The 23,914-nt window shown below is 44.0% G+C and overlaps 1 protein-coding gene across 2 annotated transcripts in view; it reads right to left on the bottom strand.

Annotated features, from left to right (window-relative positions):
• Positions 1-23,702, bottom strand: part of rnpepl1 (arginyl aminopeptidase like 1) — a 75,171-nt gene extending 51,469 nt beyond the window's left edge. For both annotated transcript variants that reach the window (XM_063045638.1, XM_063045637.1), the window contains exon 1: positions 23,013-23,702. In XM_063045638.1, the coding sequence (XP_062901708.1) occupies positions 23,013-23,474 (462 nt within the window). In that variant the 5' untranslated portion in view covers positions 23,475-23,702. The remainder of the gene's footprint in view (positions 1-23,012) is intronic.
• Between the last annotated feature and the right edge of the window lie 212 nt (positions 23,703-23,914).

Here is a 23,914-nt window from a genome sequence, read left to right on the forward strand (position 1 = left end):
TGCTGGCAGATTGGAAGCAAAGTCTGGTGGAGAAGATGTTGAAGCTGGAAGATGTTTTTTCCCTTGGCGAGTTTGATGTGGGTTGTTCCAAGAGCACTTGCCACACCATCCGGGTGACTGAGGACACCCCGTTTAGAGAGAGGTCACGGCAACTGCCCCCTGCAGATGTGGAAGATGTGTAGCACCACATGAGTCAGTTGAAGGAAGCTGGGATCATCTCTGAATCCTGAAGCCCTTATGTATCTCTAATAGTAGTGGCCCAAAAGAAGAACGGCAAAGTACACATGTGTGTGGACTACAGGACCCTGAACCAGCGCACTGTCCCTGACCAGTATACAGTCCCAAGGGTTGAAGACGCGCTGGCCTGTCTGAATGGGGCGAAGTGGTTTAGTGTGCTGGATTTGAGGAGTGGATATTACCAGATACCGATGAGTGAGGCCGACAAAGAGAAGGCGGTGTTTATGTGCCCTCTGGGATTTTTCCAGTTCGAAAGGATGCCCCAGGGCATATCGGGAGCCCCTGCCAGCTTCCAGAGGATCTTGGAGAAGATGGTGGGGGATAAGAATTTGCTTGAAGTGTTGGTGTATTTGGATGACTTGATAGTATTTGGATCCACCTTGGAAGAACACGAAGCGAGGCTACTGAAGGTGCTAAGCTGACTGAAGGAAGAAGGGTTAAAACTTTCCCTGGACAAATGCCAGTTCTGCAAGACGTCAGTTAGCTATGTTGGGCACATAATCTCGCGGAATGGAGTAGCTAAAGACCCGGCTAAGATAGAAGTGGTGACCACGTGGCCAAGGCCCCAGACTGTGAGCGCTCTGCGCTCGTTCCTCGGGTTCTGTGGTTATTATCAGAGATTCGCGAAGGGCTACGCCAAAGTGAGTCATCCCTTGAATCAGCTTCTGCGTGGTTACCCTCCCTTGGGAAAGAAAGGGAAAGGAAAAAGGGAACGGGAGGTTGGAGAACATCTCAACACGTCGAAGCCCTTTGGACAGAGGTGGGATGCTAACTGTGAGGAGGCTTTTAAATCGCTGAAAGAGTTGCTGACTCAGGTACCGGTGCTGGCTTTTGCGGACCCCCGATTGCCCTATGTACTACACACCGATGCCAGCCGAGAGGGATTAGGGGCCGTCCTGTATCAGGATCAGGGCACTGGATTGAGGCCTGTAGCGTTTGTCAGCCGGAGTTTGTCGCCCTCCGAGAGAAACTATCCCATCCACAAGTTGGAATTCCTAGCATTGAAATGGGCGGTGGTGGATAAGCTGAGTGATTATCTCTATGGAGCCAAGTTTGAGGTGAGGACGGACAACAATCCGCTCACTTACATCCTGACCTTGGTGAAACTGGATGCTACAGGCCATCAGTGGTTGGCAGCATTGTCTGTATATGATTTCAATCTGAATTACCAGCCAGGGAGCCGAAATATCGGTGCGGACACTTTGTCCCAACGGATGCATGAGGAACTGGAGAGGGACGAGGAGTGGGAGAGCTTTCCTGCCTCTGGGGTGAAGGCCATGTGTCAGTTTGCCATCACCATGAAGGCCAAGGAAAAGGGGAGGCCGGATCGCGCAGTGGACTCATTGGGGGCTTCTGATAATGCCCTGCCCCCAGTTTACCATGACCTGACCACACTGAAGGCCAAGCAGCTGCCAGAATTAAGTCCTGGAAAAGTGGCAGCTACTCAACAAGATGACCCGGGCATTGGTACTGTCCGGTACGCAGTGGAAAAAGGAGATTTGGTGTGGGCAGATAAGACGAAACACATTTCGGTGCCTCCCTTACTTAGGGAATGGCCTTGGTTGAAGTTGAGGAACCAAATTCTATACCAGGTAACGTCACCCCCAGACCGACCTCGGTGTTGGCAGTTGGTCCTGCCTGAGAAGTATCGAAAGATTGCATTGAAGTGACTGCACGATGATTCTGGATATTTGGGGGTGGAAAAGACCTATGGATTTATCAAAGGCAGGTTTTACTGGCCCAGGATGAATTCGGAGGTTGAAGAGTATTGCAAGTCGTGCATTTGTTGCATACGCTGGAAGACACTGCCTGTGCAGGCCGCTCCTTTGTCACACCTTCAGAGTGCAGGGCCCCTGGACCTGGTGTGTATGGATTTTCTGTCCATAGAACCCAATGCCAGCAACACAGCGAAGGTCTTAGTCATCACGGACCACTACACTAGATATGCTCAGGCTTTTCCTACCAAGGACCAGAGGGCGACTATGGTGGCAAAAGTGTTATGAGGGAAGTATTTTGTTCATTACGGCCTTCCCCGGCGGATACATAGTGATCAGGGATGGGACTTTGAGAGAAAGTTCATCTATGAGTTACTGGGCATGCTGGGAGTTGAGAAATTGAGGACCACGCCCTATCATCTGCAGGGCAATCCCCAACCTGCGAGATTTAATCGGACATTGCTAGACATGCTCAGGACTCAGGAGATCAGCAAAAAGAGCAGATGGAGTTAACATGTTGGGCATCTGGTTCACTGTTACAACTGTACACGCAATGTGGCTACTGGGTATTCGCCCTTTTATCTGATGTTTGGGCGCGAGGCGAGGTTGCCCATTGACCTCTGTTTCGGGACTGACACAGGTGACGAACAGCCGAAGCCTTATCTGAAGTATGTGTCTGACATGAAGAGAGCTGAAAAGGGCTTACGAATTGGCTGGGGTTGTGGCCGCCAAGCAGAATCCAGGAAATAAGAGGTGGTATGACCAGAAAGTGAAGTTCTCCCAACTCATAAGGAATTTGGGACTACCTGGAAAGCACAAGTTGGCTGACCGCTGGGCGGCCACACCCTATGTGGTGGAGTCAGATACTGAACCTACCGGTTTTCCAGGTGAGGCCAGAGGACAAGAAGAGGCCTGTCAAGGTACTCCATTGGAACCACCTATTGCCCCTGGGACAAGAGATGCAGGTAGACCAAGATCCCGAATTGGAGTCTACGCCTAGTACGAGGGCTGTGCGGAAGCGTGGGGCGAGGGAAGAGCCCACTGTGAAAGAGACGGGGCCGGGCTCAGCCCCAGAAAGGAATACTGATTCGGATGAGTGGTACGTGCTGCCGTCCGCTGACTTCCCCGTGATGGAGGAACAGACTCCAGGCCCTTCTCCCACTACGTCAGGTGAGGTGAGGGGAGCTGTTGGTGGGCAACAGGGAGTGCAGCAAGACTCTGGGGGAGAGGAAGTGGGGCCTGAACCCGAGACAGGGGGCTCCGAGTTACAGAGGGGTTTGAGGGACAGATCTTGGGAGGTTCCGCCAGGTAGCCCCACAATGTCTCCAGCAGTATCTGAGCCGGAGGAGCTAGAAGAGGGGGTATGGAGGTCTCAGAGGCTTAGGAACCCCCCGGATAAGTTGGCCTATGTAGCGCCTGGGGAGCAGAATGTGATCTCTACTGTTTTGGGGAGTTATGTCACTGCTTTCTGCACTTGGATTTGGCTCTGTGTTCTGCAGGAAGGGTTGGCGAATTATCTGAATGTCATGAGGGCATGACTAAGTTCGGTGTGGGGAGAATGTAGTGTTTCAGAATATTAACTGTTTGTTAACTGCTAATAATAAAATGGCTTCTCTGTAGTGTTATAATGAAATGGCTTCCCTGTAATGTTAACTGGTGAGGTAATGTTCTTTGTAGCTGAAATGTTTGGGTTATAACTATAGATAACGGAGGAACTAACCAATGGAAGCCTTGTTATTCTATCTGTATGTGTGGGAACCGGGGTTGGTGCGCGGGCTTTTGAGCGAGGAGGAACGAAGAGAAAGAACGTGCTGGACGCTCTCTCGTAGATCACCGTGTTTGGTCTCAGTCGGAGGGTCGAGGAGTTCGGAGGAGATTGAATGGTGGAGGGAAGACTCCGTTAATTGAGCTCCAACGATTGTGCACGAATTGGTTGAACTCTGATAAGTTTGGCACCTCTGTTTTCCCCCTGTTAATTTGTATCTCTATTAACCACATAGTCACAGTAAGATTTATAAAGTGTAATCAGTTAATCGTACATTGTGTGCGGTCTGATAATTTATGTGTGAGTTTATACCAGGGTGCATTACACAGCATCTACGCAAACATGAGACATGGTTTGGTGGGCGGACGGGGTTTCCCCTAGACAAACATGAGTCGATAGCCCTAAGCGTTACATCTATATGCTCAAGCTTTTCAGTCCACTGTAAGTCATCCCTATATTTGCCAAGATCCTTTTCCGTAGTGAATACTGAAGCAAAGTATTCATTAAGTATCTCTGCTATTTCCTCCAGTTCCATACACACTTTTCCACTGTCACACACAATTGGTCCTATTCTCTCACGTCCTATCCTCTTGCTCTTCACATACTTGTAGAATGCCCTGGCGTTTTCCTTAATCCTACTCGCCAAGGCCTTCTCATGGCCCCTTCTGGCTCTCCTAATTTCATTCTCAAATTCCTTCCTGCTAGCCTTATAATCTGCTAGATCTCTATCATTACCTAGTTTTGGAACTTTTCCCAAGATTTTTTCTTCTTGACTAGATTTTGAACAGCCTTTGTACACCACGGTTCCTATACCCTACCACCCTTTCCCTGTCTCATTGTAATGTACCTATGCAGAATGCCACGTAAATATCCCCTGAATATTTGCCAAATTTCTTCCATACGTTTCCCTGAGAAAGTTCCTGCCTGATAGCTTCATATTTCCCCTTACTCCAGTTAAACACTATCCTAACTTGTCTGTTCCTATCCCTCTCCAATGCTATGGTAAAGGAGATAGAATTGTGATCACTATCTCCAAAATGCTCTCCCACTGAGAAACCTGACCAGGTTCATTTCCCAATACCAGAACAAGTACAGCCTCTCCCCTTGTAGGCTTATCTACATATTGTGTCAGGAGACCTTCCTGAACACACCTAACAAACTCCACCCCATCTAAACCCCTGCTCTAGAGAGATGCCAATCAATATTAGGGAAATTAAAATCTCCCACCATGACAACCCTGTTATTATTGTATCTTTCCAGAATCTGTCTCCCTATCTGCTCCTCCATATCTGTTACTTTTGGGTGGTCTATAAAAAAAAACACCCAGTAGAGTTATTGACCCCTTCCTGTTCCTAACTTCCACCCACAGAGACTCAGTAGACAATCCCTCTATTAATTCCTCCTTTTCTACAGCAGTGACACTATCCCTGATCAACTGTGCCATGCCCTCACCTCTTTTGCCTCCCCAACTTTCCTTTCTGAAACATCTAAAGCATGGCACTCTAAGTAACCATTCCTGCCCCTGAGCCATCCAAGTCTCTGTAATGGCCACTGCTCCAAGTACAGATCCACGCTTGAAGCTCATCCGCATTGTTCATGATACTCCTTGCATTAAAATAGACACATCTCAAACCATCAGTCTGAGCATATCCTTTCTCTATCACCTGCCTATCCTCCCTCTCACACTGTCTACAAGTTTTCACGATTTGTGAGCCAACCACCCCTTCCTCCGTCTCTTCAGTTTATGGCCTAATGGCAGCACTACTAAAGGAAATTCTTATTCGTTCCCTATGTAATTGTCAAGAAGGCCAGGACTTGCCCACAACAATAGTCACAAACTTATTGACAGGTTGTCACCAGGAAGTTTCTAACCATACATCAATAATGGACTCATCACAGGGCCAGAGCAGAGGACTACAACATTGCTGAAATTTCCCAATATTTAATGAGAAATCTGCCCACTGAACCTGTTCAGCTTTGACACAGAAACATAGAAAACCTACAGCACAATACAGGCCCTTCAGCCCTCAATGCTGTGCCGAACATGTACTTACTTTAGAAATTACCTCAAGTTACCCATAGCCCTCCATTTTTCTAAGCTCTATGTACCTATCCAGGAGCCTCTTGAAAGACCCTAATGTATCTTTGACATGCTGCAGGGTAAGGGACACCATTCATTTGAATGAAGATGACAAGCTGCTAGGAAGACAGGCAAGTTTCAGGTCATTTACAGTGCCTATAAGAAGTATTCACCCCCCCCCACCCTCCGGAAGTTTTCATCTTTTATTGTTTTAAAACACTGAATCACAGTGGATTTAAGTTGGCTTTTTTTAGACAGTGATCAACACAAAGACACTCTTTCATGTCAAAGTGAAAACAGGTCTCTACAAAGTGATCTAAATTTATTACAAATATAAAACACAAAATAATTGATTGCATAACTATTCACCCCCCTTTAACATGACACACCAAATCATCACTGGTGCAGCCAAATGGATTTTGAAGTCACATAATTAGATAATGGAGCAAACACGGGGATATCTGCAGATGCTGGAATTTCAAGCAACACACATAAAAGTTGCTGGTGAACGCAGCAGGTCAGGCAGCATCTCTAGGAAGAGGTACAGTCGACGTTTCGGGCCGAGACCCTTCATCAGGACTAACTGAAAGAAGAGCTAGTAAGAAATTTGAAAGTGGGAGGGGGAGGGGGAGATCCAAAATGATAGAAGACAGGAGGGTGAGGAATGGGGTCAAGAGCTGGGCAGTTGATTGGCAAAAGGGATACGAGAGGATCAAGGGACAGGAGGCCTAGGGAGAAAGAAAAAGGGGAGGGGGGGAAAGCCCAGAGGATGGGCAAGGGGTATAGTGAGAAGGACAGAGGGAGAAAAAGGAGAGAGAGAAAAGAATGTATGTATATAAGTAAATAACGGATGGGGTACGAGGGGATGGTGGGGCATTAGCGGAAGTTTGAGAAGTCAATGTTCATGCCATCAGGTTAGAGGCTACCCAGATGGAATATAAGGTGTTCTTCCTCCAACCTGAGTGTGGCTTCATCTTCACAGTAGAGGAGGCTGTGGATAGACATATCAGAATGGGAAGGAGACGTGGAATTAAAATGTGTGGTCACTGGGATATCCTGCTTTGTCTGGTGGACAGAGCATAGGTGTTCAGTGAAACGATCTCCCAGTCTGCATCGGGTCTCGCCAATATATAGAAGGCCACATCGGGAGCACCGGACGCAGTATATCACCCCAGCCGACTTACAGGTGAAGTGTCGCCTCACCTGGAAGGACTGTCTGGGGCCCTGAATGGTGATAAGGGAGGAAGTGTAAGGGCATGTGTAGCACTTGTTCCGCTTACAAGGATAAGTGCCAGGAGGGAGATCAGTGGGGAGGGATGGGCTGATCAGTGTCAAAAAAGACAAATTAAATCCACTTTGAGTTAATATTGTAAAACAATAAAATGCAAAAACTTCCGAAGCAGGGAGGTGAATACTTTTTATATGCACTGAACATTCTTTTTAAGCTATTGTGTTAAAAGACATCAAATTTCTTTTAATTTTAACCGAAATATCAATTTTAATGGGTCTTGAATAGGAGCAAATGACAAGATTCTTGACTGGTCAGACAGCTGTCAAGTCCATGAGAATGATTTAGCTGGCTGTCAAGGCATTTCTATGGGTGGGGTTGCCATTTAAGATTGAAAAGACCAATCGCTTTCGAGGATGTTTCATTCATGAAGCTGTTGTCAAAAAAATTCCTTCTAAGTATGTATGGATCTCAACCTGTAACTTGCGGGTGGTTAAAAAAAAACTGAAGAGCACTTTGGTTCCACTTTAAAACAGAACTGTCCCAAGGTCCTTTAGAGTTGCCACAGTCCCTGTAACAAAGCTGTAAGTGTGTACTCCGTCTATGAAAAAAGCACAAGTGTGTATACTGGTGATTGCCCAACAGAGAAGGAAACACTGAAGTTTACTAATGCAAAAACCATAATCAGGGATTAAGTGCTGAGTGTTAATGCCAAGCAAGTATCTTGCTGAACAAAAGTAGCATTTGATGATTTTGATATCAGTAACTTGTTCACTAAGAATTCAAGAAAACGAATTACACAATATTTTCAGCACCAGTCCACAATCATTGCAATGCTGACCTTTTCCCCAAACTGTTTTCTGATAAGCACATCAAGTACAAAATACGCTGAGCCATAACAAGTGGAACAAGTATTATCATCAATGTCACATTCAAATTACAAAAAAATTATGAAATACATTTAATTTTGAATAGTTTTTGAGAAACAAACCTCACTTCTCCTGTAAAAGGTAAAACAGTAAAAATAATAAAGTGCCCCAAAATTCTGTCAAGTAGATCTACTATTGCTTACTATTTGATGGCGGTTACACTGCATTACTGGAGATACTTGGTATGATCTCACAATTCTTGTAATCTTTTTTGCCCCATGAAAGTCACAGGAAATATACATCTACAATGATTGAGTGTGGTAACTGAACGAGCAACTACAGAAATTCATAGCATCAGTCATCATTCCCTGGAAATGCTTACATCAGTTATACAGGTGTCCCCCTGCTTTTCGAACGTTCGCTTTACGAAACCTCACTGTTACGAAAGACCTACATTAGTTACCTGTTTTCGCTAACAGAAGGTGTTTTCACTGTTACGAAAAAAGGCAGCGCGCGAAAAAAGCAGCGCGTGCCCCAAGCAGTCAAGCTCTTCCCCCAGAACTGCATTCTAGTCGGCATTGCTTAAACGCGTGCCTGTGAGCAGCCATTAGCAAGATGAGTTCTAGGTATCGGAAAAGCCTAAAAGAGCTCGTAAGGGTGTTACGCTTAGCGTAAAACTAGACATAATTATGCGTTTCGATCGTGGTGAACGAAGTAAGGACAAAGTGAGTTTGGCTTGTGGAAGTTGACAAAGATGATGTTGAAGAGGTTTTGGCATGCCATGACCAAGAACTGATAGATGAAGAGCTGATGCAATTGGAAGGGGAAAGGATAACAATCAAAACCAAATGCAGTAGCGAACGGACCGAAAGTGAAGTCGTCCAAGAACTGAACGTGAAGAAGATGACCTGCCTGCCCTGATGAAAACAGACGACGATGAGATGACACCCCAGTGTCCCACCACCCCAATCCCCAGGCCACAGACCGATACATTGCCGCGGGGAATGCAGCGGTGGCCAGAACGCACCCAGCACATCTTTAAGAGAAAAGCCGAAATAAACAAGCTAATTAATTAGGTGCCGCCAGGCACGTAAATGTCGGCCCAGATCAGAGGCGATTGCCGATTGCGTCGTCTCTGATCTGGGCTGACACTTGCGTGCCAGGCGGCACCTAATTAATTAGCTTGTTTAATTCGGCTTTTTTCTTAAAGATGTGCTGGGTGCGTCCCGGCTACTGCTGCATCCCTGCATACTTCGCAGATCGGTATCGGTCAGCGGCCTGGAGGGTGGGGACCACTGCACCACCCCAACCTTCGACAACTCAGCCTAACACACCATCATCAGTGTGCTTGGCGCTGTCTTCCTGACTCCCATAAGCGGTACTACACTGTACATACATTATTTCTACTTTATATAGGCTGTGTATTTTTATGTATTATTTGGTATGATTTGGCAGCTTCATAGCTTAAAGGTTACTGGAGAGAGTATTTCTGCTGAAAGCGCTTGCATGAGATTTTCGCTACGGAGAACAGTGCGGCAATGATTATGGAAAAGTATTTCTACTTTATATAGGCTGTTATTTATCATATCATTCCTGCTTTTATTATATGTTACTGTTATTTTAGGTTTTATGTGTTATTTGACATGATTTGGTAGGTTATTTTTTGAGTCTGTGGATGCTCACAAATTTTTCCCATATAAATAAATGGTAATTGCTTCTTCGCTTTACGACATTCCGGTTTACAAACCGTTTCATAGGAACGCATTACTTTCGCATGGTGAGGGAAACCTGTAACTAATTCACTATTGTCTATATTTAATAATAAAATGAACCTTTCTGTAACTTGGCATGATTTCTAATTCTAAGTTCAAAGTTTAAAGTACATTTATGTCACCATATACAACCCTGAGATTTCTTGTGGGCATACTCTATAAATCCATAATACAATAATAACTATAATAGAATCAATGAAAGACCTCACCAACTTGGGCATTGAACCAGTGGGCAAAAGACAACAAACTGCATAAATACAGAAAGAAAGACAGAAAGAAAGACAGAAAGAAAGAAAGAAAGAAATAAGCAAGCAAGCAAGCAATAAGTATCGAGAACATGAGAGGAAGAGTCCTTGCAAGTGAATCCATAGGTTGTGGGAACATTTCAATGATGGAGCAAGTGAAGTTCAAAAGCCTGATGGTTCCAGGGTAATAATTGTTCTTGAATCTGGTGGTGAGAGTCCTGAGGTTCCTGCACCTGCTTCCCGATGGAGGCAGTGAGAAGAAGGCATGGCCTGGGAGGTGGGGGCCCTAATGATGGACACTGCTTTCCTGAGACAACACTTTAACTGTTATGGACTGGACCGTGTGCACTATAAAAAGGAAGCAAAGATTGCCTATTCTCTTGATATCATCATGTAATTCAGGAGATAATAATGAAACTCTTGATGGTTTGAGGGAACGAGAGACTCCTTTATGGATTATGCAAATAGCAGAAACATGGTTTTCAATTGCGTGAAAAAATAATGTTTATTTTCATAAACATATGGGGTTCCTGCGTTAACTGCTGAATGCTGTTGATTGAATCAAAGGTGGTTATGAATCGGCATATTGGAGGGAGATTGAAAGTCTGGTTGAGTGGTGCCACAACAACATTCTCTCACTCAATGACAGCAAAGCCAAAGAGCAGCTTTATTAATTACAGGAGTAAGAAGCTGGAGGCCCATGAACCAGTCCTCATCAGGGCAACAGAGGTGGAGAGAATCAGTAGCTTTAAATTCCTTTGCATCAACGCATCAGATGTGTCCTGGGACCATCAGATGAGACTGACCACAAAGGCACAATAGTGCCTCTACTTTCTTAGAAGTTTGTGTAGGTTCAGCACATCACCAAAATCTTTGACACATTTCCATTGATGCACAGTGGAAAATATCCTAATTAAATTCGTTGCTTCATGGCCTGGTATGGAAACACCAATGCCCGGGAACGGAAAAGGTGACAGAAGGTGGTTGATAACAGCAGCCCGTCACAGGCAAAGTCCTCCCCGCCACTGAGTACATTTACATGCAGCATTGCTACAAGAAAGGAGCATCCATCAAAGACTCCCTCCTTACAAGCCATACCTTCTTGCTACTATCATCAGACATGAGGTACACAAGCCTTACAGTGCCTACAAAAAGTACTTACTCCTCTGTGAGTTTTCAAGTTTTATTGTTTTACAACATTGAACCAGTGGATTTAATTTGGCTTTGTTTTGACATTGTTCAACAGAAAAAGACTTGTGTCAAAGTGAAAACATATCTCGACAAAGTGATCTGAATTAATTAAGAATATAAAACACAAAATAATTGATTGCATAAGTATCCACGGTCTTTAATATGACACACAAAATCATCACTGGCGCGGCCAATTGGTTTTAGAAGTCACAAAATTAGTTAAATGGAGATCACCTGTGTGCAATCCAGGTGTTACAATTGATTATAGTAAAATACACTGTATCTGCAAGGTCCAACTGCTGGCAAAAACTACACCATGAAAATAAACGAACACTCCAAGCAATTCCAGGAAAAGGTAATTGAAAAGTTATAGCATCCGTTAGTCTCTTGAGACCATAGATTTGCGCCTTGGAAGGTTTCCAGGGTGCAGGCCTGGGCAAGGTTGTATGGAAGACCAGCAGTTGCTCATGCTGCAAGTCTCCCCTCTCCATGCCACCGATGTTGTCCAAGGGAAGGGCATTAGGGCCCATACAGCTTGGCACCAGTGTCATCGCAGAGCAATGTGTGATTAAGTGACTTGCTCAAGGACACACACACTGCCTCAGCCAAGGTTCGAACTAGCGACCTTCAAATCAATAGATGAACACCTTAACCATGTGGCTGCATGCCAACTTGAAAAGTACAAGTCAGAAAATGGATACAAGAAAATTTCCAAGTCACTGAATATCCCTTGGACTACAGTTAAGTTAATCAAGAAGAAATGAAATGAACCTGGCACAGCTGTAAATCTGCCTGGAGCAGACTGTCCTCAAAAACTGAGTGACCATGCAAGAAGACTAGTGAAGGAGGCCACCAAGAGACCTATGACAACTCTGGAGGAGTTACAAGCTTCAGTAGCTGAGATGGGAGAGATTGTTCATACAACTGTTGCCCGGGTGCTACAACAATCACAGCTTTATGGGAGAATGGCAAAGAGAAAGCCACTGTTGAAAATAACTGACATGAAATCACGGCTAAAGTTTGCCAAAAGGCATGAGTGAAGTCAGCTGGAAGGTTGTATGGTCTGATGAAATCAAAATTGAGCTTTTTGGCCATTAGGCTAAATGCTATGTTTAGCAGAAGCCAAACACCGCACATCATCAAAAACACACCATCTCTATCATGAAGCATGGTGGTGGCTGCATCATGCTGTGGGATGCTTCACTGCAGCAGGCCCTGGAAGGCTAATGGAAGTAGAGGGTAAAATACTGGGAAATCCTGATGCAGTCTGCAAAAGAAAAGCAACTTGGGAGAAAATTTCTTTTCCAGCAAGACAATGACTCCAAATATAAAGCCAAAGCTACACAGGAATGGCTTAAAAACAACAAAGTTAATGTCCTGGAGTGGCCAAGTCAGAGTCCAGGCCTCAATCCGAATGAAAATTGTGGCTGTTCATGGGGACACAATCCCCATGTCATCTGACAGAGTTTAAGCAGTTTTGTAAAGAAGAATGGGGAAAAATTGCGGAGTCCAGATGTGCAAAGCTGATAGAGACCTATCCACATAGAGTAAAGGCTGTAATCGCTGCCAAAGGTGCATCTACTAAATACTGATTTGAAGGGGGTGAATACTTATGAAATCAATTTTGTACTTTGTATTTGTAACTAATTTAGATCACTTCAGAGACGTTCTCACTTTGACACGAAAGTCTTTTTCTGTTCATCACTGTCCAAAAAAAAGCCAAATTAAATCCACTGTGATTCAATGTTGTAAAACAATAAAACATGAAAAACTTCCGGCGGGGGGTGGGGGGGTGAATACTTTTTATAGGCACTGTAGGTCCCAAATCACCAGGTTCATGAAACGTTACTATCCTACCACGATCAGGCTTCTGAATCAGCATGATTAACTCCATTCATCACAACTCTGAAATAACTCTGCAAACTACAGACTCACTTTCAAGAACTCCTTACAACTCTTGTCCATATTATTTTTATTTGCTCAGTTTGTCTTCTTTTGCATATTGGTGTTTGTCAGTCCTGGTCTGTTTATACAGGTTTCCCCCACTATCCGAAAGTAGAGTGTTCCCATGAAACCTTTCGTAAGCTGAAATGGCATAAAGCGAAGAAACAATTACCAGTAATTTATATGGGAAAAACTTTTGAGCATTCCCAGACCCAAAAAATAATCTACCAAATCATACCAAATAACACATAAAACCTAAAATAACACTAACATATAGTAAAAGCAGGAATGGTATGATAAATGCACAGCCTATATATAGCAGAAATAATGTATGTACAGTGAAGTTTCACTTACCAGAATCGGGAAGACAGTGAGCACACTGGAAGGTTCACGCATTTTTCTATCATACAGTTCTTTGTAAGCACTCAAAACATCCTGCAAACCTGCCCTAAACCTACGTGACCTTTCAAAATTAAAGTCATACTTTTCTGCAATCATTGCAGCTCTGCCAATCGTAGCGAAAATCTCACGCAATTCAAAGCTATGGCGGCTTGATGCTGAGATGCTGAGTGTAGTTCCCGGGGAAGGAGCTTGGCAGCGTTGCCTCTATAACAGCTCGCTGCAAAGCAAACACTGAACGCTATTTTCGCTTATTGCCTTTTTTCCTAAAAGCGGAAATCCTCTTCGGGATTTCTTTCGGTTAGCGAAAACAGGTACTAATATAGGTCTTTCGTAAAAGCGAAGTGTCGTAAAGCGAACTTTCGTAAAGCAGGGGAACACCTGTACATGGTTCTTCGTAACGTTCTATTATATTTCTTTTCCCTGTAAATGCCTGCAAGAAAATTAATTTCATAGTAGTACATGGTATCGGGCTCCTGGACTGGCTGCAGTGTTGATCTGGTTCCATGGCTGTTGCCTGCAGCTGGAGGGCTCCTGGATTAGTTGTAGCCCTGAACTGGTTCCATAACTGTGGATTCAATTTCTGTGTCTTTTTGTTTATGTTTCTATTGTTTTTGTATGATTTGTTTTTTTTTGCATATTGGGTGTTTGGTAGTCTTTATTGTGTGGGTTTTATTTTCATGGATTCTATTGCGTTTCTTCGTTTTGTGGCTGTCTATGAGGATATGAATCTCATGGCTGAATCTGGTATACATATTTTGATAATAAATTTTACTTTGAACTTCGAAATACTTGCTTTATAGCCAGCCCAACCAGAAACGATTTGTCAATAGGCAGGGAGAGGAATATAAAACACAAATAGGTCAACCTATCGCTGGTATCTGTTTCACTATTGAGTTAGATCATGATAACATGCACCTCTTCTTCATTTAGCCAACTGATTATGTATCAAATAGCAGATCTACGAGATTAGCATGGTTTCTTTACTCCACCTTAATTAAAACACCAGGATCACAATCTGAACCCAATGTGTAATTAAACATCTTATAACTATGACAACATTGGGAAAATGAACACTTTCGGTCCCCATCACAAGTTTCCCAAGATATTGACTCAGTCCCTCTCCCAGGCTACCTGAAAATTAACTGGATTATTTGCAACCTTCATAGCATATACGGCGCAGAGCTGAGAATTTGTCCAAATTTCTAAGCTAACTACACTTGATTATTTTGATTAATTCCTGGCCAGTCTACTTTTAATACACTTGAGGTCACAGCATTCAATTCACCTGCCACTATATTGGTTCCCATTTAGTTACATTTCCTCCTTGTTTTCAAATCCTCCCATGCTCTTGGCCCTTCCAACCTCAGTAATCTCTCCAAGCCTCCAAGCTCTCCAAGACAACCGTGTCTTTGATTCTGGCTCAGCCCACCACTGGCAGCCTTTAGCACAGGGATTTCTTCCCTGAACCTCACTGCCTCTTCATTCCACTTTCCTCTTTTAAGATTTCCATTAAAAGCTACATCTTTGCCCCTGTACCTCCTACTGAGCTTAGTAGTTGAAAATCACCTTGAAAAACCTCAGGATATTTTGTCAAGGTAAAGGCACGTTCTAACTTCCATTTATATAATGTGTTATGGCAGAAGAGGTTGTTGATTTTGTCCTCACTGGGTTCAATTCCCAGCTTTTTCTCTGTAACCTTGTGCCAATCTAAGTTCTATTCCAAAACTATGACTGACAGGTTTTCTACCATCCTCACAGGCAGAGTGTTCCACAATCATTCTGAGCAGAAAAATTATTCCCCCCCCTCATGGTAGCATAGCAGTTAACATCAGCAGCCAACCAGAAAAGACCATCTTTATTCCCACTCTTTGCCTCCCATAGAAAATGATTGCTGACACATATACGGGACATTTACGAAGACAGGTGTGAAAAGAGGGCCCAAAGGATCATTGGGGACCCGAGTCACCCCCAACTACAATCTATTCCAGCTGTTACCATCCAGGAAACGGAGCATAAAAGCCAGGGCCAACAGGCTCCAGGACAGCTTCTTCCACCAGGCCATCAGACTGATTAATTCTCGCTGATTTGAGTGTATTTCTATGTTACATTGACTGTTCTATTTATTATAAATTACTATGATTGCACATTGCACATTTAGATGGAGTCCTAACGTAAAGATTTTCACTCATGTATATGAAGGATGTAAGAAATAAAGTCATTTCAATTCAATTTTTACCCCTGTAGTTTCTTAACTCCACACACAAGAACTCTACATCTTCCGATCCTACGTCACCTCTTTCTACGGATTCGATTTCATTTCTTCTGCCTGTCCTTTTGATACAATATTCATCCTTGGATGTTAATCTCCCAACTATGATCCTTTTTCAGCCATGACTCAGTGGTGCCCACAAACTCATACCTGCCAATCTCTAACTGCGCTAGAAGTGGTCCCCAACCACCAGGCCGCCAAGCATGTGCTACCGGGCCACTAGGAAACGATATGATTTGGCGATATGAGTCAGCTGCACCTTCCCTCATTCCCTGTCACGCACTGTTGAACTTGAAATAGCCTACCAAATCATACCAAATAACATATAAAACCTAAAATAACACTAACATATAGTAAAAGCAGGAATATGATAAATACACAGCCTATATAAAGTAGAAATAATGTATGTACAGTGTAGTTTCACTTAACAGAATCTGGAAGATAAAGCCAAAACCGATTTGTAGAAAAAAAAATTGGCACATACACGCATGCACACACAGGTCGTGGTCGTGGTAGCCTTTCTCGAGATAAACACAAGTGTCCCGTATTTGACTGCTACTTTTGTCCCTTATTTGGGAGTGAGAAAGTTGGCAACCTTACTTGAACGAGCCCCCCCCCCCCATCGGCCAGTCCGCTAGAATATTGTCAATATTAAAGCGGTCTGCGGTGCAAAAAAGGTTGGGGACCCCTGCACTACAACATCATCTACCGCATTCCGTATACTGTACGAGGGGTGATTGATAAATTCGTGGCCTAAGGTAGAAAGAGTCGATTTTAGAAAACCTAGCATATGTATTTTTCAACATAGTTCCCTCCTTCATGTACACACTTAGTCCAGCGGTCCTGGAGCATACGGATCCCTTCTTTGTAGAAGCGGTCCACAGCAGGGGTCATTGATGAATTCGTGGCCTAAAGTAGAAGGAAATTAGTTATTAACTTCAAACTTTCTGCATAATCACTCAAAGAGTTAAACTGCACGTGCATGTAATAAGAGTGTCTTGGACCTCCAGGAGTCCATAGCAGGGGCAATTGATAAGTTTGTGGCCTTAGGTAGAAGCTCTTGTTACATGCACGTGCAGTTCAATTCTTTGAGTGAAAATGCAGAAAGTTTGAAGTTAATAACTCATCTCCTTCTACCTTAGGCCACAAACTTATCAATCACCCCTGCTGTGACCACTCCTGGAGGTCCAAGACGCCAACTTCTACAAAGAAGGGATCCATATGCTCCACGACCGCTGGACTAAGTGTTGTAAATATAGGAAAAATAAATGTGCTAGGTTTTCTAAAATTGACTACTTCTACCTTAGGCCATGAACTTATCAATCACCCCTCGTATATATAATTCTTCACCAGTACAAAAATTGACAATCATATATCAAAAGGGCTGGAAATATAAAGATGAGAAACTTGTTTTTCATTTGGGTTGAGTTCTGTCAGGTCCCATGTGAACGTCAACACTTTCTTCTGAGCACTAAACCTTGAACAAAGTGGGTACAAAGCAAATTCAGTGAGTAAAAGGCAGGGAGGTTTGCTAAGGCTATTGGGGAGAGTTTAAACGAGAATTGCTGGGGGGTGGGAACTGAACTGAAGAGACGGAGGAAGGGGCTGTTGGTTCACAAATAGAGAAAGCTTGTAGACAGTGCAAGAGGGAGGATAGGCAGCTAATAGAGAAAGGATGCGCTCAGACCGATGCTTTGAGATGTGTCTATTTTAATGCAAGAAGCATCATGAACAAAGCGGATGAGCTTAGTGCGTGCATCAGTACTTGGAGCTCTGATGTTGCGGTCATTACAGAGACTTGGATGGCTCAGGGGCAGGAATGGTTATTTAGAGTGCCGGGCTATAGTTGTTTCAGAAAGGATAGGGAAGGAGGCAAAAGAGGTGGGGGCGTGGCACTGCTGATCAGAGATAGTGTCACAGCTGCAGAAAAGGAGGAAGTCATGGAGAGATTGTCTACTGAGTCTCTGTGGGTGGAAGTTAAAAACAGGAAGGGGTCAATAATTCTACTGGGTGTTTTTTATAGACCACCCAATAGTAACAGGTACATCAAGGAGCAGATAGGGAGACAGATTCTGGAAAGGTGTAATAATGAGGGTTGCCATGGTGGGAGATTTTAATTTCCCCAATATTGATTGGCATCTCCTAAGAGCAAGGAGTTTAGATGGGGTGGAGTTCATTAGGTGGTCCTGACACAATATGTAGATAAGCCTACAAGAGGAGAGGCTGTCCTTGATCTGGTATTGGGAAATGAACCTGGTCAGGTGTCTGGTCCCTCAGTGGGAGAGCATTTAGGAGATAGTGATCACAATGCTATCTCCTTCACAATAGCATTGGAAAGGGATAGGAACAGACAAGTTAAGAAAGCGTTTAATTGGAGCAAGGGGAAATTGAAGCTGTCAGGCAGGAACTTGGAAGCTTAAATTGGGAACAGGTGTTCTCAGGGAAATGCACGGAAGAAATGTGGCAAATGTCCAGGGGATATTGGCGTGGCGCTCTGCATACGTACGTTCCAATGAGACAGGGAAAGGGTGGTAGGGTACATGAACCACGGTGTACAACAAAGGCTGTTGAAAATCTAGTCAAGAAGAAAAGTTTACTAAAGTCTCAAAAAACTAAGTAATGATAGAGATCTAGAAGATTATACGGAGAGCAGGAAGGAGCTTAAGAATGAAATTAGGAGAGCCAGAAGGGGCCATGAGAAGGCCTTGTCGAGCAGGATTAAGGAAAACCCCAGGGCATTCTACAAGTATGTGATCAGCAAGAGGATAAGATGTGAGAGAATAGGACCAATCAAGTGTGACAGTGGAAAAGTGTGTATGGAGCCGGAGGAGATAGCAGAGGTACTTAATGAATACTTTACTTCAGTATTCACTATGGAAAAGGATCTTGGTGATAATAGTGACAACTTGCAGCAGATTGAAAAGCTTGAGCATATAGACAGTAAGAAAGAGGATGTACTGGAGCTTTTGGAAAGCATCAGGTTGGATAAGTCACTGGGACCGGATGAGATGTACCTCAGGCTACTGTGGAAGGCAAAGGAGAAGATTGCTGAGCCTCTGGCGATGATCTTTGCATCATCAATGGGGACTGCAGAGGTTCCGGAGGACTGAAGGGTTGCAGATGCTGTTCCCTTATTCATGAAAAGGTGTAGAGATAGCCCAGGAAATTATAGACCAGTATGTCTTACTTCAGTGGTTGGTAAGTTGATGGAAAAGATCCTGAGAGGCAGGATTTATGAACATTTGGAGAGGCATAAGGTGATTAAGAATAGTCAGCATGGCTTTGTCAATGGCAGGTCGTGCCTTACGAGCCTGATTGAATTTTTTGAGGATGTGACTAAACACATTGATGAAGGTAGAGCAGTAGATGTAGTGTATATAGATTTCAGCAAGGCATTTGATAAGGTACCCCATGCAAGGCTTATTGAAAAAGTAAGGAGGCATGGAATCCAAGGGGACATTGCTTTGTGGATCCAGAATTGGCTTGCTCACAGAAGGCAAACAGTGATTGTAGACGAGTTATATTCTGCATGGAGGCCGGTGGCCAGTGGTGTGCCTCAGGGATCTGTTCTGGGACCCCTTCTCTTCGTGATTTCTATAAATGACCTGGATGAGGAAATGGAGGGATGGGTTAGTAAATTTGCTGATGACACAAAGGTTGGGGGGTGTTGTGGATAGTGTGGAGGGCTGTCAGAGGTTACAGCGTGACATTGATAGGATGCAAAACAGGGCTGAGAAGTAGCAGATAGAGTTCAACCCAGATAAATGTGAGGTGGTTCATTTTGATAGGTTAAATATGATGGCAGAATATAGTATTAATGGTATGAGTCTAGGCAGTGTGGAGGATTAGAGGGATCTTGGGGTCCAAGTCCATAGGACACTCAAAGCTGCTGCGCAGGTTGACTCTGTGGTTAAGAAGGCATACGGTGTATTGGCCTTCATCAACCGTGGAATTGAGTTCAAGAGCTGAGAGATAATGTTACAGCTATATAGGACCCTGGTCCGGCCCCACTTGGAGTACTGTGCTCAGTTCCGGTCACCTCACTACAGGAAGGACGTGGGAACTATAGGAAGGGTGCAGAGGAGATTTACAAGGATGTTGCCTGGATTGGGGAGTATGCCTTATGAGAACAGGTTGAGTGAACTCGGCCTTTTCTCCTTGGAGCGGCGGAGGATGAGAGGTGACCTGATAGAGGTGTATAAGATGATGAGAGGCCTTGATCGTGTGGATAGTCAGAAGCTTTTTCCCAGGGCTGAAATAGCTAGCATGAGAGGGCACAGTTTTAAGGTGCTTGGAAGTAGATATAGAGGAGATGTCAGGGGTAAGTTTTTTTTAACGAAGAGAGTGGTGAGTTGGTGGAATGGGCTGCCGGCGAGGGTGGTGGAAGCAGATACGATAGGGTCTTTTAAGAGACTCCTGGATAGGTTCATGGAGCTTAGAAAAATAGAGGGATATGAGTAACCTTAGCTAATTTCTAAGTAAGTACATGTTCGGCACAGCATTGTGGGCCAAAGGGGCTGTATTGTGCTGCAGCTTTTCTATGTTTCTATATATGGGAGCTATGAAGAGCAGTTCAGTGGGTGTTAGTTTAGAGGGATTTAAATAATGGATTTAAGTGGGATTTAAATAGACTCCATCCTGTTCAGGAGGGAAAAACAAACGACATGTGACAGTTTATGAACACATTGGGTCTATCAAAACGTTTAAGTCACATTTTAATTTTAATATCAAACTAGCATCCTGGAACAGTGAGTGAGCTGGGAGAAAAGTCCACTGGATATTCTTTCTAATACAGGTCAGGATAAAAACATGCAGTATGATAAATTGCCCAATAGCACTTAAGGCACAAAGTTAGTAGAGGATTCATGCTTACCCTCGTAAAGAGTGAAGAATGAGACCCTTAGTTTAGAAATATCATAAGTATTTCCTAATTAAATCAGAAGTTCAGACTGATCTCCAGTTTAAACAAGAGAATAAAATTCAAGAACAAAATGTAGCATTAGGATCTCAAGAACCAAAGACATTTTAGCAGTATACTGTATAGCCCCTTCCACTTGTTCATGATTTATAAGACCATAAGATATAGGAGCAGAATTAGGCCATTTGGCCCATGAGTCTAGCCCATTGAGTCTGTCCCATCATTTCATCATGGCTGATCTATTTTCTCTCTCAGCCCCAATCTCTTACTTCATGTCCAAACAAATCAAGAATCTATCAGCCTCTGTCTTAAATATGCATAAAGACTTGGCCTCCACAGTTACCAGTGGCAGCAAATTCCACAGATTCACCACTCTATGGCAAAAATAATTCCTCAACACTGTTCTAAAAGGACACCCCTGTATTCTGAAGCTGTGTCCTCTAGTCTTAGACTCTCCCACCATGGGAAACATCCTCTCCATATCCACTCTATCAAGACTAATGAGATTGTAGTTGATCTTTTATCTCAGTCAGTTTCCTATATTTCTCTCATGATTCTCTTGCTATCCAAATATCTTTTAAAAAATTGATCTGTTAGGAGGGAGTGATCACGTGGCTCCACAACAGTATAGAGCTGCTACGCTCACTGTGCATCTTATAATATGCACATTCATTGTACTTCAGCTTAAAATGCTCGCTGAATAGGCAAATTCATCTTCACCACAGGAACAAGTTGTCCAAAAACTCACAAGGTACCCATATTCAGAACTTTGCAGTGTGAAGACAACTTAATAAATTTGCTAAATCCGTAAATGGAATAGTAGGTTTTAAGCACTGGCATAAATCATAAAGGGAACTCACATCACTGGTTATGAGTTGGCCAGATTTTGAGCATCATTGTTATGAAATATGACAAGACTTTGCCACAGAACAAATGGGAATTACTGCAATATTACCAAACTTGTAGAACAAAAGGACTGGGGTTCATTCCACTAGAATAGAGAAAATTAAAATGAGATCTAAATTTCAAAGTAAATTAATTATCAAACTGCAAACATGTCACCACATACAACCCTGAGATTCATTATCTTGCAGGCATCCACGGTAAATACAAGAAGTACAAGAGGATCAATGAAAGACTGTTGACAGCCCTACAGGATGATAAAGAATCAGCATGCAAAAGCCACCAAACTATGCAAATACAAAAAGAAGAAAAAGAAATAATTAATAAATAAATAAATAAACAAGCAAGCAAGCTATAAATATTGAGAATTTAAAGAGTCCTTGAAATGAGCCCATAGGTTGTGGGCTCAGTAAAGAAGCTGAGTAAGGAAAGACAACCGCCCCAGCCCAGAGGATAAAGGAGAGATGATAAATTGTATCATACACAGGCCATGCTATCCCTGAGCCAAAAGTTGAAGTGGGAATTACAGTAACTTTTAAAATAGACGTGGGTCAGTTGCGAGTAGATGTGGGGAAAAATAAAGAAGAAAGTAGATACTCGTTCAAAAAACCACCACAAATGAGACAGGCAATGGACCAAGTGCTGGGTGATGGACTAATTCAGAATAATAGGTGCCCAGTGGTTAGCTTGCAGATGAATTGATACAAAAGGCCCGTTTGCATGCTGCACCATTCTATGATTCTAGCCCAAGTAACCTCCTTCTGTTGTTGATGTAGCAAATGGTGCTACAGAAATGTTGACTCATCCTTTTTAGTATTCTGACATATCTTGAAAAATACACCCAGTTACAAAATAAATTGCCATTATGAAGGAATATTAATGCAGCTGGTAAAATCACAGAGTTGTATTCCCCAATGAAATATTCCATCACAAGGCAAAGTATGGATTTTAGTCAACAAAGTTCAAACACTATGGTTATGACTAGAAAGTTTTTTTTGTTTTCAAATAGCAATTCATGTGGTAAAGTTTGCTATAGCAATGCATACAATGCTGAACTCTGGGTTTCCCAGACTGCCAAACTATTGAACTTGGTAATGTGATAGCAGTGCACGGCAGGACATATTCTGGCATCTGATGTAACAAGAGCAGTAGCACCAAGTTCTCCGTACTATCAAAAGTATGACTAGTGCCAGCCACAAAATCAGCCCATCGTACTGTATATAATACACATTAAAGTAAAATATTATTGTACTTTTTGATGCAGTTTAGCAACTTGCCCAGTAAAAACTGCAAGTCACGTTGGTTAGATAACCAGAGTGATAAGCAGCTTCCCTCATCCCCTTAGGAGCCAGTTCGATAGGCTATGGATAGTTTTGTTTTCCGGATGAGTGGGTGGTTGGACAACCTGGTTTAAATGTGCACCTGAGGAAGATGAACTGGAGTTTGTGTTTGAGTGAGTTTTGGACTCACTTACCGCTGGCCCGTCTGCTGTAGTGTACTTGATGATGATCTGGAAGTTGCTGTGAGGTTTGATAGCAGCCGGCAACGTTATCACCAGCGACGAGCCGTAGTCGGTGAAAGGTTCGAGTCTGTGGCTGAGCGGCCAGCTGTTCTGAGCCGAGTTACACGAGCACTTGGCGCTGACCGAGCGGATGAGCAGCGACTGGTGCGAGTCGAGGACCAGGCTCCGGGTGGCGGGCTCCAGACTCACCAGGTCCAGCACCTCGACCGCGTCGATCTGCCGCCGTCCAAAGTTAATCTCCAGCTCCAGGTGCAAGTGCCGGATCTCAAAATGCTGGAAGTTGGAAGCGGATGCGATATCGACAGGGCAGTGGGGTCCCCGGGGCTGGGGCCAGCTTCTCTCCTCGCCCTTGCCCGAGCCGGTCATAACTTTGCGGCAACAACAAAAAGTTGGCCGCTCGAAGGCAGCAGCCATGGTCCAGGAGAGAACAACAAGGGAAGATACTGGGGGAGGGGAAGGTGGGGAGAACCACCCCCAGCGCCAGAAACAGGCCGGAACCCTGCAAAAATGGCGTCGGGACCTTCCCTACGTGAAATCCATGAGCTCCTGGAGTCCCGGAGACAAAAACCGGCGACGAAGAGAGCAGATCCCACAGGCACAAGCCGGAGCCCCGGCCCCGGTAAAACAGGAAGTAAAGGAGAGGCTGCAGCCGACAGGGCAACCGCCAGAGGGCATCGGGCATCGGGCGGGGAGCCGGCCAATAGGCAAAGGGCACAACTCAGGTGGCAAAGAGGGGCGAGGAGGGCAATGGGGGCAAAGCCAGGAATCAGGAGAAGTGGTCTGTGCATGGCAGGCAGTGAGGCAGAGCCAGTGGCCAGAGAGAGACAAGACCAATGACCAGTAGTAAAAGGGAA

This window comes from Mobula hypostoma, chromosome 4, assembly GCF_963921235.1.
Source record: "Mobula hypostoma chromosome 4, sMobHyp1.1, whole genome shotgun sequence".
NCBI lineage: Eukaryota > Metazoa > Chordata > Chondrichthyes > Myliobatiformes > Myliobatidae > Mobula > Mobula hypostoma.